This window comes from Panulirus ornatus, chromosome 36 (assembly GCF_036320965.1).
Source record: "Panulirus ornatus isolate Po-2019 chromosome 36, ASM3632096v1, whole genome shotgun sequence".
Classification (NCBI taxonomy): Eukaryota; Metazoa; Arthropoda; class Malacostraca; order Decapoda; family Palinuridae; genus Panulirus; species Panulirus ornatus.
Genome location: NC_092259.1, coordinates 8840618 through 8856046, shown reverse-complemented (window position 1 = coordinate 8856046; position 15429 = coordinate 8840618). Strand labels below are relative to the sequence as shown.

Here is a 15429-nt window from a genome sequence, read left to right as displayed (position 1 = left end):
ATTATTGCCACCGGTCTAGCCATTGTCCAGTTTACTAGCCCGTTAGTCATCTGGTTTGTGACCCAATTCATCTTAATCAGTTAGTTAACAATCCTGTCTACCTGTCTCTGATCCGGCTTAGTCATCATTTTTTGAACATTTAAGAAAAAAATTGTAAGAAATTATCTGAAATTATTTTATATATAATTGCCCCAAGAACTGTTTCTATGAAAGAGTACTAGAGTTACCCAGGACCTTTATGAAAGCTCCTACAACCCAAGGCTGCACTACTTCCAATAGGAGGAAAATGTAAACTCTGTTGGAGAGAGAGAAGTTCTCTGATGCAACTGTATTCCCAGTAATATAGCCTCACCAAAAGTGACTTTTCATTTACAATATAACCTTGAACAGGCAGTCTATGAATGATCCTCTTTATCAGCCTGTCAAGCTTGCTTTCCGCCAGTCTGTTAGGTATTTTGTTTGTTTATGGACATTTTGACCAAACCTAACTTTTTTCCATGCATTTTATTGAAACATCAAAATATTTGGGCAGTTTCATATCTGTGAACAAATATACTTTATATATATATTCTTAATACCTTCCACAGAGCATCTCTATCAACTCTGTCATATGCTTTCTCCAGATCCATAAATGCTACATACAAATCCATTTGCTTTCCTAAGTATTTCTCACATACATTCTTCAAACACCTGATCCACACATCCTCTACCACTTCTGAAACCACACTGCTCTTCCCCAATCTGATGCTCTGTATATGCCTTCACCCTCTCAATCAATACCCTCCCATATAATTTCCCAGGAATACTCGACAAACTTATACCTCTGTAATATATATATATATATATATATATATATATTATCCCTGGGGATAGGGGATTAAGAATACTTCCCATGTATTTCCTGCGTGTCGTAGAAGGCGACTAAAAGGGAAGGGAGTGGGGGGCTGGAAATCCTCCCCTCTCGTTTTTTTTTAATTTTCCAAAAGAAGGAACAGAGTGGGGCCAGGTGAGGATATTCCAAAAAAGGCCCAGTCCTCTGTTCTTAATGCTACCTCGCTAACGCGGGAAATGGCGAATAGTTTAAAAGAAAAAGAAAAGAAAATATATATATTTATTTATTTATTTATTTATTATACTTTGTCTCCCGCATTAGCAAGGTAGTGCAAGGAGAAAGACAAAAGAATGGCCCAACCCACCCACGTACACATATACATACCTATACATTTCAACGTATACATATACATACATACACAGACATATACATATATACACATGTACATAATTCATATTTGCTGCCTTTATTCATTCCTGTTGCCACCCTGCCACACATGAAAAGACAACCCCCTCCCCCCACATGCGCGTGAGGTTGTGCTAGGAAAAGACAACAAAGGCCACATTCGTTCACATTCAGTCTCTACCTGTCATGTGTAATGCACTGAAACCATAGCTCCCTTTCCACATCCACGCCCCACAAAACTTTCCATGGTTTACCCCAGATGCTTCACATGCTCTGGTTCAGTCCATTGACAGCACGTCGACCCCAGTATACCACATAGTTCCAATTCACTCTGTTCCTTGTACGCCTTTCACCCTCCTCTATGTTCAGGGCCCCGATTGCTCAAAAGCTTTTTCACTCCATCAAAAGTTAATCTAGCATTAATCTTATTCACATTTAGAATTAGTGAGCATATCACAGTACCTTTAATTGATGATTGTCATTTTTTGTTATGAATGTTTAAACCTAGTGTTATGCTTAAATCTGCCTTAAAGTTACACCAAATGTGAAAAGTCACCTTTGCAGCAGCTGTGTCATTGTCGTTTGATGAAACAGGCTTATCAAAGAATTCACAATAAATGAGTTCTTCCTGTTCTTGCTAAAGAATGTAGTGCAGAGTTGGACCTATGAAACCCTGGAACATGTCCTAGGGCAACACTAAGACCCTTTCAGAAAAGGGTCTCGGGGTTATTTTATATATTTTTATATATATTTTTTTTTTTTTTTTTTTTTTTAATTTTCCAAAAGAGGGAACAGAGAATTGCGCCAGGTGAGGGTATTCCCTCAAAGGCCCAGTCCTCTGTTCTTAACGCTACCTCGCTAATGCGGGAAATGGCGAATAGTTTGAAAGAAAGAAAGAATATATATATATATATATATATATATATATATATATATATATATATATATATATCATTGGATTACGTGTTAATTGAATGGCATGTAAAAGAGAGACTTTTGGATGTTAATGTGCTGAGAGGGGCAGCTGGAAGGATGTCTGATCACTATCTTGTGGAGGCAAGGGTGAAGATTTGTAGAGGTTTTCAAGAGAGAAGAGAGAATGTTTTGGAGAAGAGTGTGGTGAGAGTAAGTGAGCTTGGAAAGGAGACTTGTGTGAGGAAATACTAGGAGAGATTGAGTGTAGAATGGCAAAAGGATAAAGCAGATGATGGGAGGGAAGTGGGTGAGGAATGGGAGGCATTTAAGGAAGCAGTGATGGCATGTGCAAAAGATGCATGTGGCATGAGAAAGATGGGAGGTGGGCAGATTAGAAAGGGTAGTGAGTAGTGGGATGAAGAAGTTGTTAGTGAAAGAGAAAAGAGGTATTTGGACAGTACTTACAAGGAAGGAGTGCCAGTGACTGGCAGATGTATAGAGAAAGTATGAGGAGGTCAGTAGGAAGGTGCAATGGTTGAAAAAAGAGGGCAAATGAGAGTTGGGGTGAAAGAGTATCATTAAACGTTCAGGAGACTAAAAAGATGTTTTGGGAGGAGGTAAATGACATGCAAAAGACAAGATAACATCAGTGAAGGGGAGAAGTGATAACAGGTAGTGATAAAGTGAGAAGGAGATGGTGCGAGTATGTTGAAGGTTTGTTGAATGTGTTTGATGATAAAGTGACAGATGTAGTGTTTTGGTCAGGGTGGTGTGCAAAGAGGTCAGGGAGAATGGTTTGGTGAAGAGGAAAGAGGTGGTGAAAGCCTTGTGGAAGATGAAATCTGGCAAGGTGGAGAGTTTGGATGGTATTGCAGTTGAATTTATTAAGAAAGGGGGTGATGGGGTTGTTGATTAGTTGGTAAAGATATCTATTCAGTGTATGTAAGAATCATGGTGAAATGCCTGAGGATTGACAGAATGCATGTATAGTGCCATTGTACAAAGGCAAAGGGGATAAATGTGAGTGTTCAAACTACTGAGGCATAAGTTTATTGAGTATTCCTGGGAAACTGTATGGGAGGGTATTGATTGAGAGGGTGATGGCAATGACATAGCTTCAGACTGGAGAGGAGCAGTGTGGTTTCAGAAGTGTTAGAGGATGTTTGGATTAGGTGTTTGCTTTGAAGGATGTGTGTGAGAAATATTTAGAAAAAACGGATGGATTTGTACGTGGCCTTTATGGATCTGGAGAGGTCATATGATAGGGATGATAGAGATGCTTTGTGGAAGATCCTAAGAGGATATGGTGTGAGGGGTAAGCTGCTAGAAGCAGTGAAAAGTTTTTCTCAAGGATGCAAGGGTTGTGTACAAGTAGGGAGAGAGGAGAGTGACTGGTTCCCAGTGAAGTTCAGTCTGTGGCAGGGGTGTGTGATGTCTCCATGGTTGTTTGATTTGTTTATAGATGGGGTGGTTAGAGAGAGAGAGAGAGAGAGAGAGAGAGAGAGAGAGAGAGAGAGAGAGAGGTGCTAGTATGCAGTCTGTTGGGGGATTAGAGGGGCTGGGAAGTGAGTCAATTGCTGTTCGCTGATGATACAGCACTGATGGCTAATTCATTTGAGAAACTGTAGAAGAGCAAGGTATTAGGTTCAGAAGGGTTGAGGATCAAGTTAGTTGGGATGTAAGTTTGAATGGAGAAAAATTGGAGGAAGGGAAGTGTTTTAGATATCTGAGAGTGGACTTAGAAATGAATGGAACCATGAAAGCAGAAGTGAGTCACAGGGTGGGGGAGTGAGCGTAGGTTCTGGGGGCGATGAAGAATGCGCAGAAAGAGAGAACGTTATCTCAGAGAGCAAAAATGGGTAAGTTTGAAGGAATATTAGTTTCAACAATATTATATGGTTTCGAGGCATGGGCTATAGATTGGGTTGCATGGAAGAGGGTGGATGTGTTGGAAATGAAATGTTTGAGGACAGTATGTGGTGTGAGGTGGTTTGGTTAAGTAATGAAAGAGTAAGAGAGATGTATGGAAATAAAAAGAATGTGGTTGAGATAGTAGAAAAAGGTGTGTTGAAATGGTTTGGTCATATGGAGAGAATGAGTGAGGAAAGGTTGACAAAGAGGATCTATGTGTCAGAGGTGGAGGGAATAAGGAGAAGCAGGAGACCAAGTTGGAGGTGGAATGATGGAGTGAGAAAGATTTTGAGTGATCAGAGCCTGAACATACAGGAGGGTGAGAGGTGTGCAAGGAATAGAGTGAATTGGAACGATGTGGTATTCTGGGATCGATGTGCTGTTGATGGACTGAATGTGGAACGTCTGGGATAAACCATGGAAAGGTCTGTGGGGCCCGGATGTGGATAGGGAGCTACGGTTTTGGTGCATTTCACATGACAGCTAAAGTTGAGTGTGAACAAATGTGGCCTTTTTTCTCTGTTTTCCTGACACTACCTCACTGAAGCAGGGGGTAGCAATGCTGTTTCCTGTGGGACGGGGTATCTACAAGAATGGATGAAGGCAAGCAGATATGAATATGTACTTGTATATGTATGAATGGATGAAGGCAAGCAGATATGAATATGTACTTGTGTATGTATATATGTATATGTTGATGGAAAGGATCACAATTTTGAGCAATCACATGTTTACCAAATGGCGTCTTAGCTTCATCTCTTCTATATATATCAATTGACTATTATATTTCTCTCTTGTGTCTCCCCTGATTATGTGATTATTACATGAAAGTGCACTTGGGAACTTATCATGTTTCATTTTCCCTGTGGACTCAAAGATATATGTTGATATGTATATGTATGTATATGTGCATGCATGGGTGGTTATGTATATATGAATGGATGGGCTTTTCTTTGTCTGTTTCCTGGCACTACCTTGCTGACACAGGAAACAGCGATCAAGTATGATGATAAAAAGATATATAATATATATTTTGATATAGCATTTACGAGAGAGCCATGATTAGGGTATTTAGTTTTCTGTGATGTCTCAGATGCTATGAACAAAAAAAATGTGAAATGGTTGCATTGGAGGAAAGTGTAAAGTAAAATACCTTTACTTATCAGCATGGAGGCTAGGTGACTGGTAGTATGAATAGAAATAATATGTATTGAGGCTAGGCAACACACCATTGAGTGGAGTTGGGTATAATGTCTCCTTTGGCAACCCTTTCATCCTGAAACTAATACTGAGAGATGACAACTGTTGTCCACTTGTTTACTAGTGAATGCACCCAGGTCATTGATAAGGTTGTAGCTTGGAGAGGTGGCAGGGAAATTGAAGCAGAAAAGAAAGAAAGAAAAAAAAAAGAGGCTGAGGTAAATTTGTAGGTTGGTGAAATAAGAAGAGTGACCAGTAATGGATAGGGGAAAAAAAATCTCACCAAAGTACCAAGGGTATGTGTTACGTACGTGTATCTGCCTGCCATCTCTGATGAGTTTCCTGATGCAGTTGAAGCACATAGCAAAGCACATGCCACCCAGCAGGCCACACCCGAGTGTCAGGATAATAATGATGTGCTCAGACTGGATGTCGAACTTGGCTTTGTTCAGCATCTAATCCGGGGAGACACATGATATAGTAACAATGTTACAGAAGATGGGGATTAGCTAAGATTAAAAATTTAAGATGAGAATGTTATGCTCAGGTTGAAGGTAAAGGGGAATTAAAGCAAATGGGAAAAGGGTGGGGAGAAGGAAGTGGAAGGGAGAGAAGAGGCATAAGGGGGAAGGAAGGGGAGAGGAAGATTGAGAGAGGAGGCAGATGAGGGTAGAGGATAAGTAAAGGAAGGGGATGTCATAAAAGGAAAGAGAAAATGAGAGAGGAGGCAGGTGAGGGTAAAGGATTGAGGAAGGAAGGGGATGTTATAAAAGGAGAGAGAAAAGAAATATATATCACTCCTCTTTCATCATATCCTATGTCTTCTTCCCTTCTCTTTTACTCTGTCTACTCCCTCCTCCTCTTTATTTTCTTACCTTAGCTTCACTCCTCTCCCCTATAACCAAACAACTGATATTGTGATATTCTCTCTTCTTTCTCTCCATTTAGCTTTTGTTTTCACCTCTCCCCAACTTCATTGCCTTCTAGCATAGTCCCTCTCCCACTTTCTTGTTCCCCCTCTTCCTGTAATTTCTCTCCACTCCTCCTATCCTTTTCTATTCTGTTCATCTTATTCCTTTTCCTTCTTTCCTGCCCTTCCCTTCTTCTCTCTCTCCTCTCCCTATCTGCCTTGACCTCAAGTCTAATTCATTCTCCTTTTTTAATCACTGTACTAATTTCCCATCTCACCTTCCACATTTCCTTACTCCTTTTCTTAGTAATCCCCATTCCTTCACTCCTCACCCCATAAACATCTCACCTTTCCTTTCTTTCCTTTGTCTCACTTCCTGCTTCTGTTTATCTTGTCTCCTGCTCTTCCTCTTTTTATTGTTTATCTCCTCTCCATCTTGTTCACTCTTCATTTCCCTTGTCTTCCTCGCTACCCTTCCATATTCTTTTCTTCCCATCACCCTCCTTCCCCCCCTCTGTTTGCCTTTCTGTGAGTCTTCCTTCCATATTTTGTCCTATCATCATCATCTCATTGTCTCTAGTGCACCCTGTCCTGTTCTTCATCTTACTACCCCCCCATCTCTCCTTACTAACCAGGGAGGTATACTACACCTGGGTGTTGGGGGGTTAATGTCAGTGGTGCGGTTAGCCAGCATTACAGTTACTACTATCAGGTACCACTTCTTGGCCAAGGTTGCTGTTATATCTTTTTGTCTCACCTACAAATGCACTCTGTATCACAAGGTGCACTTGACAAGTGGTAACTCATATGACTTAATATTCTTATAATTGAATTTTTAGAATTATCTACTGCATAATCAGTATTCTTAACTCTAAATTTTCCTATGGTAAACACATTGCACCAGCCCTGCTTAATAGCAAAATCTCTTTTTGTATGCATAAAAATGAAAACAAATATTTAGAGGAATTCTCGTGTTACCATCACCTTTCTAAAGGTTCCTACAGCCCAGGGCTGTATTACATCCAACAGAAGAAAAATGTAGACTCCTTGAGAGTGAAAAGTTCTTCGATGAGAGTGTACTTCCAGGGATAGTATTGCCAGGGGGACTTTTCACTTTTGATGTAACCCCATGCAGGTGGCACCTGGTAACACTTGTAAATAGGGCTACCTCGCTAACACAGGAAAAGGCAATCGAGTAGAATAATAGAAAAGATATATATATATACAGTAAACCCTCGATTTAACATTAATAGGGGAAGGGATGTCTCTTAATGCCAAAAGTCTGTTAAACGAATGTAACCTATGGGCTATTTTTTAATACAATATACAATGTTCAGTAATACAATATACAGTACTGTGCAATATAGAATTATTGAATTATAATTAAGAATATATAATATTTAATCACCTTTTTGACAGTGTAGTTGGAGAGTATTTTGAGGGACCAAGTGAATATTTTTCCCTCTATTGCTCAGTCATCTGTTCTTGACACTACCTCTCTAACTCGGGAAATGGTGAATATGTATGGAAAATAAGTTGTGTTACCCTAAAGGACTGTTTATCAAACTCAAGAAGGAGGCCAGTAGGATAATGGAAAGGCACTGAAGGAATGTTATAAACAACACAGAAAAACAGGAAGTATCAACATGGATGGCTTGATATGCATTTTAATGTGTTTTGGATATCTGGTCATACTATGGGGAAACTGGTCGAGCTATTGCTGAGAGAATTAGTGAACATAAAGCTGATATACATCATCATAGGATATTGAATGTGCTTGTTGACCACATGGACAATTATGAACACCTACCAAAGTGGCAAAAGTTGAAATCGGTGCATAAGGGACTAATGTAGCAAGTAAGAAAAAGCTGTAGAGGCTGCCAACATATGTGTGAATGAAGTGATAAACAGTCATGAGGGCTTTATACATTAAGCTGCACCATTGGCAAAAAATGGTGGTCGCAGAAAGAAGGGGAAAATGACAGAAATGTAGAACACAGCTAGCCGAGGATAAGGGACATAGAGTGGCGTCCAATGGGATAGCACTGTCTTGCCAGGATAAAGAGATTGGTATCAATGTATCTTAGTTTCTCTGAAGAAGGCTTCTGCACTAGCGAAAACATTAGAAGAATAAAACACGGAAGCTCTTCCCATGTTTACTCACCATCCCAATTCATATATATGTGTGCATGTATTACTGAACTCTTCCTGCTCAAAGTAACGCCACAGGAGAAAAGTCACCTTTGGTGAGGCTGTATCACTGGAAGTACAGTTTTGTCAAAGAACTTCTCACTCCAAAGGGTCTGCAATTTCCAGCTACTGAAAGTAGTGCAGCCTTGGGCTGCAGGAGCCTTTAGAAAGGTCCTGGGGTTGTTCAAAATAAACATATATATATATATATTATCTCTTGGGATAGGGGAGAAAGACTACTGCCCACATATCTTTAGTATGTCATAGAAGGCAACTAAGAATGGCAGGATCTTTTTTTTTTTTTTTTCCTGTAAGGCTGTCATGTCTCCTGGATGCTATGTCACTCAAGGGAAATAGCAAACAAGTATGAAGGAAAATATATATATATATATATATATATATATATATATATATATATATATATATATATATATATATATATATATTATATATATATATATATTATATATATATATATTATATATATATATTATATAGTGCATACCTCTGAATTAGGTACGAGTGGGCTGTGGCACAACCATCAAGGATAAACATGAAATAAAACCACGACAACTGTATTCACCCTCAACCAGTATTTTATTGGTTCTCCCTCTCTTCATACACTTGAAGGAATTAGGAACTGAATCAGCAAGGCTCTTAGACTCTTTAGGGGCCATCTTTGCCCAAATTACATAAATGGCTGCCTAAAGTTTAGGTAGCGATGAAATATCCATGTTATAAAATTTCATATTCATAAGTGCCCACAGGGTTTTGTTTATTTCAAATCTGATGAACTCCTTGGCCGTTTTCTGAAAACTTCACCTACACAATCCCTAAGCCAATCGGTGACTTTTTTGGGAGTGTGGCAGTGAGCCCCATCGTGCATTAACACTTTGGCACTGGACTTTTGGAATGAATCTGGAAGATGACCACCAGTAGCTCGAGGTAACTATGTCTGTTCTTAGTTTCATTCTTTTGTAACACTCCAAGGTGTCCAATTGAAATAATCTCATACCATAAGTGAAACAGGGAACTTTACAGTGCTTGCAGTGTACTTGGGGTCAAATGGATCACAGCCTGGTCATCTGTACACACGCTCAATATGGCCACCTGTCACAGAAAAGGTAGACGTATTGCTTTACTAGACACTTATGAACTTAGCTGTATCCCACACTACATTTGAGCTGTTTGAGATGCAGCCTGGAGTCCTGATACTTAAGGTATTCGTGTAAGTGGTGGTGCACTGTCTATACAACATCACTGAGCAGTTGAGAGTTTTTTCTGTTGATTATTTTACAGTCGAACATGAATCTGCATTCATTTGATATACAAAAACATTCAGAGTGTGTGAAGAGGTTTTTCTGGTCTTCCCAGGGTATTTCCCATGGGTCAGAGTCTCAGTGCTGCCACAGCCGTAATCAAACCATGGAAATTTTGTGGGGCCTAGATGTGGAAAGGGAGCTGAGGTTTCGGTGCATTGCACATTACAGCTATAGACTGAGTGTGAACGAATGTGGCCTTTGTTGTCTTTTCCTATCGCTACCTCACACGTGCGGGGGGAAGGGGGTGCCATTTCATGTGTGGCGGGGTGGCGACAGGAATGGACGAAGGCAGCAAGTATGAATATGTACATGTGTATATATGTATATGTCTGTGTATGTATATCTATGCATACGTTGAAATGTATGGGTATGTATATATGCGTGTATGGGCATTTACGTATATACATGTATGTGGGTGGGCTGGGCCATTCTTTCGTCTGTTTCCTTGCGCCACCTCGCTAATGTGGGAGACAGCAACTAAGTATAATAAAATATCTATGTGTATATATCCCTGGGGTTAGGGGAGAAAGAATACTTCCCACATTTTCCCTGCATGTTGTAGAAGGCGACTAAAAGGGGAGGGAGCGGGGGGCTGGAATATATATATATATATATATATATATATATATATATATATATATAAACTTAAACAGGGGTGTTATTCTTCAAGCTGTATATGGATCCAAGGTCTAAAAGTTGTATTTAAAGTAGTTACAGGTAGGAGTGCAAATTGATACACAAGCAAATATATTGTCTTGATAAGTCTTGCATAACTGGACTCAGAAGCAGAATAAGGCTAAATGGGATCTAAAACTTCTGGTTAAAATGACAAATGGCAACAATTTCTTTACAGTATCTCTTATAAAGAGTGTGCCAGGCACACAAGCCAGGGATTGTCACATAAGTTACCTTCACTTTCATAGGTACAAAATAAGTCTACTGGATGAATTTATGGTTTTTCATTAGCTTCTGTCTTAGTCATATTCCTGCCGAAGTAGGCAAGTGAAAGATGTCTTTGCAAGGCTAACCTTCGTTTTTCACCTGTTGATGACTAAGCCAGGAGCCAGAATTCACCAGACTCATATATACCAGTAGGAAGGACACCAGTTTTTAATTTTAAGATCCAGTGTTACAGTCATTACCAGTGAGAGCACATGGATGAGGGTGAAGTAGAAGGGAGCGTACTCACTTTGCAACCTTCTTCGTCATACTCATGGCGACAATTCTTGATGCCATTGCACTCAAGGGACTTGTCAATACAGGTGGCGTCATCACAATCATACTCATCCTCCGTGCAAGACTGGCTATCGTCTGTTGGGGTACAGGCTGATCACTAACACCAATAAGCACTTCCAGTAGTTTGTCACAATCCAAACTTGAGAATCACCTTGGGGAATCATGAAACCAATTCAAGGCTCCCATATCACTTTGAGGGATAAAGATAAAAATGTCATATTTTATCTAGGAGAATACTTATTCAATATCAGAATATTATGCACAGAAATACCTTTCGAAGCAAAATAAGATATTCACAGAAACCAATAACACCAAGAAAAATCATGTTCAAAATATTTCTCATCATAACTTAGAATTTATGATACTGTAGATCCAGGAAAGAAACCGTGTAATTGGTGATGTAAATGGATATTTTGAATACCATCATAGGTATGGGGTTACAGGAGTACCCCGGAATGAGAGGATATGAAGATTATGTACCTTTGTGGGTAAAAGTGTTGCAAAAAATATATGTTTTCAAAACTTTGATTAATGTGCAGTGTTACAGACAGGGAGAGTGAAAATATAGTAGACAAGGATATGATATGATGTGTTTGTTTTCAGGAAGAATATGACAATGTGGAGATGTGATCAATGAGAAGGTGGGGATGGAGCTTGTCAGATCACATGACAAGTGATTTGTAAGTTGCCTTTTATTATAGTTACACTAAGTAGAAGTGGGAATAGAAAAGCAAAAGGGATAAAAGATGTATGACTGAGGGAGATGTAGTAAGTGTGAAACTTCCAGATTAAATGAAAAACTGGGAGATGTCAATGAATGGTCCAAAGTATAGCATAGGTGGTGTGGTACTATGTAAGGAAAGCATTAAAAGAGACTGCCATAGATGCTTGGCACTTTAAGAATTGCATGTGGAAAATGGGAACAGCAAGTTAGAAGTTGATGAATAAGGAAAAATAGTATGGATACAGAAGCTAATTCTTTTAAATAGCGGTGATGTATGGATGGCTAAGAATATAGACAGCTCTGAAAAAAAGTGCTTATGAGTAAATGGAAGGCAGATACATAAGGATCCAAGAAGGGTAAATGAAAATCTATCAAATCTATTGTCAATAAATCCATTCATGTTTATATGGACCGGATCGAGTGCATTCAGGCATGCACCAGTTGTTGGGTCCTTAGAACTGGTGTCTTCAGCTGATAAAGCTTGGAACCCCACTACTATTGAATGAAAATGTAAAGGATAATGGTTCGATATTTTTTTCAGATGGATGAATAAAAATGCAAAGGGGAAATCTGTGAATAGATAGGGTATGTTAGAAAAATATCTAGGAGAATGCATGCAACAAAACATAAAATTGGCACAAGATGTTGAAAGTACTTTTAGGACATTTTTTTTAGAGAGGAGGAAAGGTTAGAATAGGTATGGATGAAGGAAGACAATAAAATGCAGGCAAGAAAAGCGGTAATGTACTTAAAATTGGGTGACATGAAGTGGTAAGGTAATGATGAATGCAGGTCAGATTGCTGGTTAATGGATTTGATGTATTTACTGTTGAATAATGGTTAGGCCTTTGCCAACTGGATGAAAGCAGGAAATGTCCAAGTTGTTAACAACAGAGTGAAGTGATGTAGAAATTAATGAGGAATAAGTGCACTGAACACTGAGTGCAGGTTATGTGAAAGGAAAATCAAGATCGCCTGACTGAAATATAGATATGATCAATTTTAAAAAGCACAAATGAACTATATATTTGCACCAAGGCAGACAATAACATAAGTTCTGTATAATATGAGAAGCTTTTAATGGTGTAGGAAAAGACACATGATAATGATAAGGCACTCAGGGGAGTTTGACTGTGTTTAAGACTTTTAACCTGGAAATAGTACTTGTATAAAGGTAAATGGTGGTATTAGTGATCTTAAAACTAAATGTGGGAGTAAGTCTAGGCTGAACAATGTCTTCATAAGTTGCAAATTTTTTTTATGAATAAAGCATTGCACAAGGTGAGAGACTGGGTAATGGGCATGGTACAGTTTTGTTAAACCATGGTGGAAGTGAACGGAAGATGCCACAGTTGTTGTATGCATTTGATGCTGTTCATTTAGCTGACTTGGTAGAAGAGTTAGATAGAAGATTAAGTTGCTGTAACTATCTTTAGGAGCAGGATGTTTACTGTAAATGTAAGAGCAAGATACTTGATGAAAAGGTGGCCTGTCACAGTGCAATATCAGTTTGAGTTGGATGCTTTATAAGTTTTAAATGAGTCAAGGTATTTAGGAATTTTGATCACTAAGGATGGAAGTGAGTAGGTTGTAAAGAGTAGGGTAATGGAGGTGCACAGGAAATTGTAGTGAATAGGAAGGATAGATATAATATGTAAGAGTCTTGCATGATAGAGTACCTATTCTAATTCTGATGTATGAAAGTAAAACTTTATAGCTCTTTTGGATAAAAGAATAAGAGGTTTAGAGATGTTGCAAAGTACCTTGCACATAGGTAAGAACTCATAGACAATGAAGACGTGAGACTGATACAGGGTATGAAAATGATATTTGAAAGATGCATCTTCTAAGACGCTGTGACCAGGTACAATGCATGGCAGAATGACAGGATTACTAAGAAGATATATATTAGTTCTGTTGAAGGTAAAAAAAATGGGATGACCATGGTTAAATGGACAGATGCTGGTCTTTGAACTGATTTGGGTTAGTGGTATTTTGGATGAGGGTGACAGGAATCATTTCTTGACGGTGTGAAATGGAGTCTTTTGTATTAAAAGGTGGAGGTGTTCATACGACATTTTTTTTTATTCACTCATGCATAAAAAGTGACTAAAGTAAGGCATACATGTCCTCACATTAGCATCGACACTTTAACTTAAAGAATTTAGGTTGAGGATGTGTAAATGAATAGTCTGGCTTTATGCACTTGAGCCAACCCATATAAATGAGAATGGAATTAGAAAAAAAAAAAAAAGATGGTTGAATGGTTCTCAAGGGAATCTAATGTCTTTGAGAATCCGTCATACATATCATTGTTTTATTGCACGTGGTTAACAAAATTTATCCAAATGATGTCACCTTTTTATGAAAAATATGACATAATTGGAGATAGAATATGAAGAAAGGATGCAGCAACCTCCTTACCAGCTTTGGCACTCATCTCACCTTCACCATCCTGCATTCTGTCCCTGAATGCTGTATACCATGCTTTGAATTTGGTCTTCAAGGCCTGCTCATGGGCAGTGAAGAATCGGAAGTACATAAGGTTGCTCTTGGTAACAAAGGGATCTGCAACAGAGCCACAGTAGTGCTTAATGCGGTGTTTGAGGTCAGTATGCTTGCCGAAGATGTCTACATAATTAACGTCGCACTCATTTGGCTCAGCTAGCTCAAAAGTTTCGAAGAACATGTAGATCTGCAAGTAGGAGGAGGACGTAAGACTGAGCCAAGACAAAAGGACTTGGGAGTTCTATTAGCAAGGGACAATGTAATATGTAAATCTAAAGAGACTGAGCATTTGGATTTGCGAGCAAGAGGAAGAACATGTAGATCTGCAAATAAGGGGGAGAAGAACTTATAAGTGAGGAGTCTAACAAAATGTCTGTTTAAAATGTTTAAAAGCAGGAGTAGAGTAAGATATGTATATCTGCATCCTGGGCCAAGGGTAAAAGAATCATTATTACTCCAGGAAGATATGTACATCTGCAGGTCTGGTGGTGATGAGATAGAGGAAAAGCCCAATGGATATAGAAGAATGGGAAAAAATTTGCAAATCCTAGAGAGGGGATGAGATATGTAAACCTTGAAGGCACTAGATCGTGTAGATCTAGGGGAGAGAAAGAAGGATATGCAGGTTTAAGGTTAGGAGAGATCTTTTAGACATGGGAACAGGGGAGAAGATGAGGATCTGTGAGAGGCCTTGTACATCTGTGAAAAGTGTATATTCATGTATCCTTGTGTGTAAGGAATTCATGTGGATCTTAGGCAGGGAGAGCAAACAGAACGATAGGCAGAATAGAAGAATAGATAGACCTGAGGCCAAGAGAAGAGAACATGTAGGACTGGGGACAGTGGCGAATGTACAGACTTATAGAATATGTATGTAAGCCTGAGGATAGGAAAGATAAACATATATATCTAGGGGCAGGAAAAAGGAGGCAATCTTTTGGGACAGTATGTATGTATGCATTACAATGAAAAATGAGGAAAAAAGAAAATGTAATTAAACTGTGCCAAGAAAACCCAGAAAAACTCTCCCAAATTTACGAAAGTGTGAAGGTTAACAAAGGGGGCTGGAAGCATCAGGGATGGGACATGCCAAAGTTTGAGGATGGAAAGAATAGTAGAGAGAGAGATGGGAGCAGGGCGGAGGCGTGAGATAACAAGCATACATATGCAGTAGGGCTGGGCCAGTGGTGAGTGGTCTACCTTAGTGAGGGTGATGGGGATGTACACCCGATCAAGAAAAGGAATGAAAATCTTTACAGTTTTGTGTTAGTACGAC

At 39.1% G+C, this 15429-nt stretch overlaps 2 protein-coding genes across 4 annotated transcripts in view; one reads left to right on the top strand and one right to left on the bottom strand.

The window, feature by feature from the left end:
• Positions 1 to 8898, top strand: part of alpha-Man-Ia (alpha-Mannosidase class I a) — a 55947-nt gene extending 47049 nt beyond the window's left edge. Inside the window, exon 10 of the mRNA XM_071683263.1 lies at positions 8880 to 8898. The gene's annotated coding sequence lies outside the window, so the exon portion shown is untranslated. The remainder of the gene's footprint in view (positions 1 to 8879) is intronic.
• LOC139760294 (neuropilin and tolloid-like protein 1) overlaps positions 1 to 15429 on the bottom strand; it is a 168283-nt gene that overhangs the window by 3726 nt on the left and 149128 nt on the right. For 2 of the 3 annotated variants that reach the window (XM_071683264.1, XM_071683265.1), the window contains 3 exons: positions 14091 to 14340; positions 10875 to 10996; positions 5575 to 5718 (listed from right to left, as the gene is read on the bottom strand). In XM_071683264.1, coding sequence (XP_071539365.1) covers positions 5575 to 5718; positions 10875 to 10996; positions 14091 to 14340 — 516 coding nt within the window. The remainder of the gene's footprint in view (positions 1 to 5574; positions 5719 to 10874; positions 10997 to 14090; positions 14341 to 15429) is intronic. The other variant, XM_071683266.1, reaches the window with a different exon arrangement.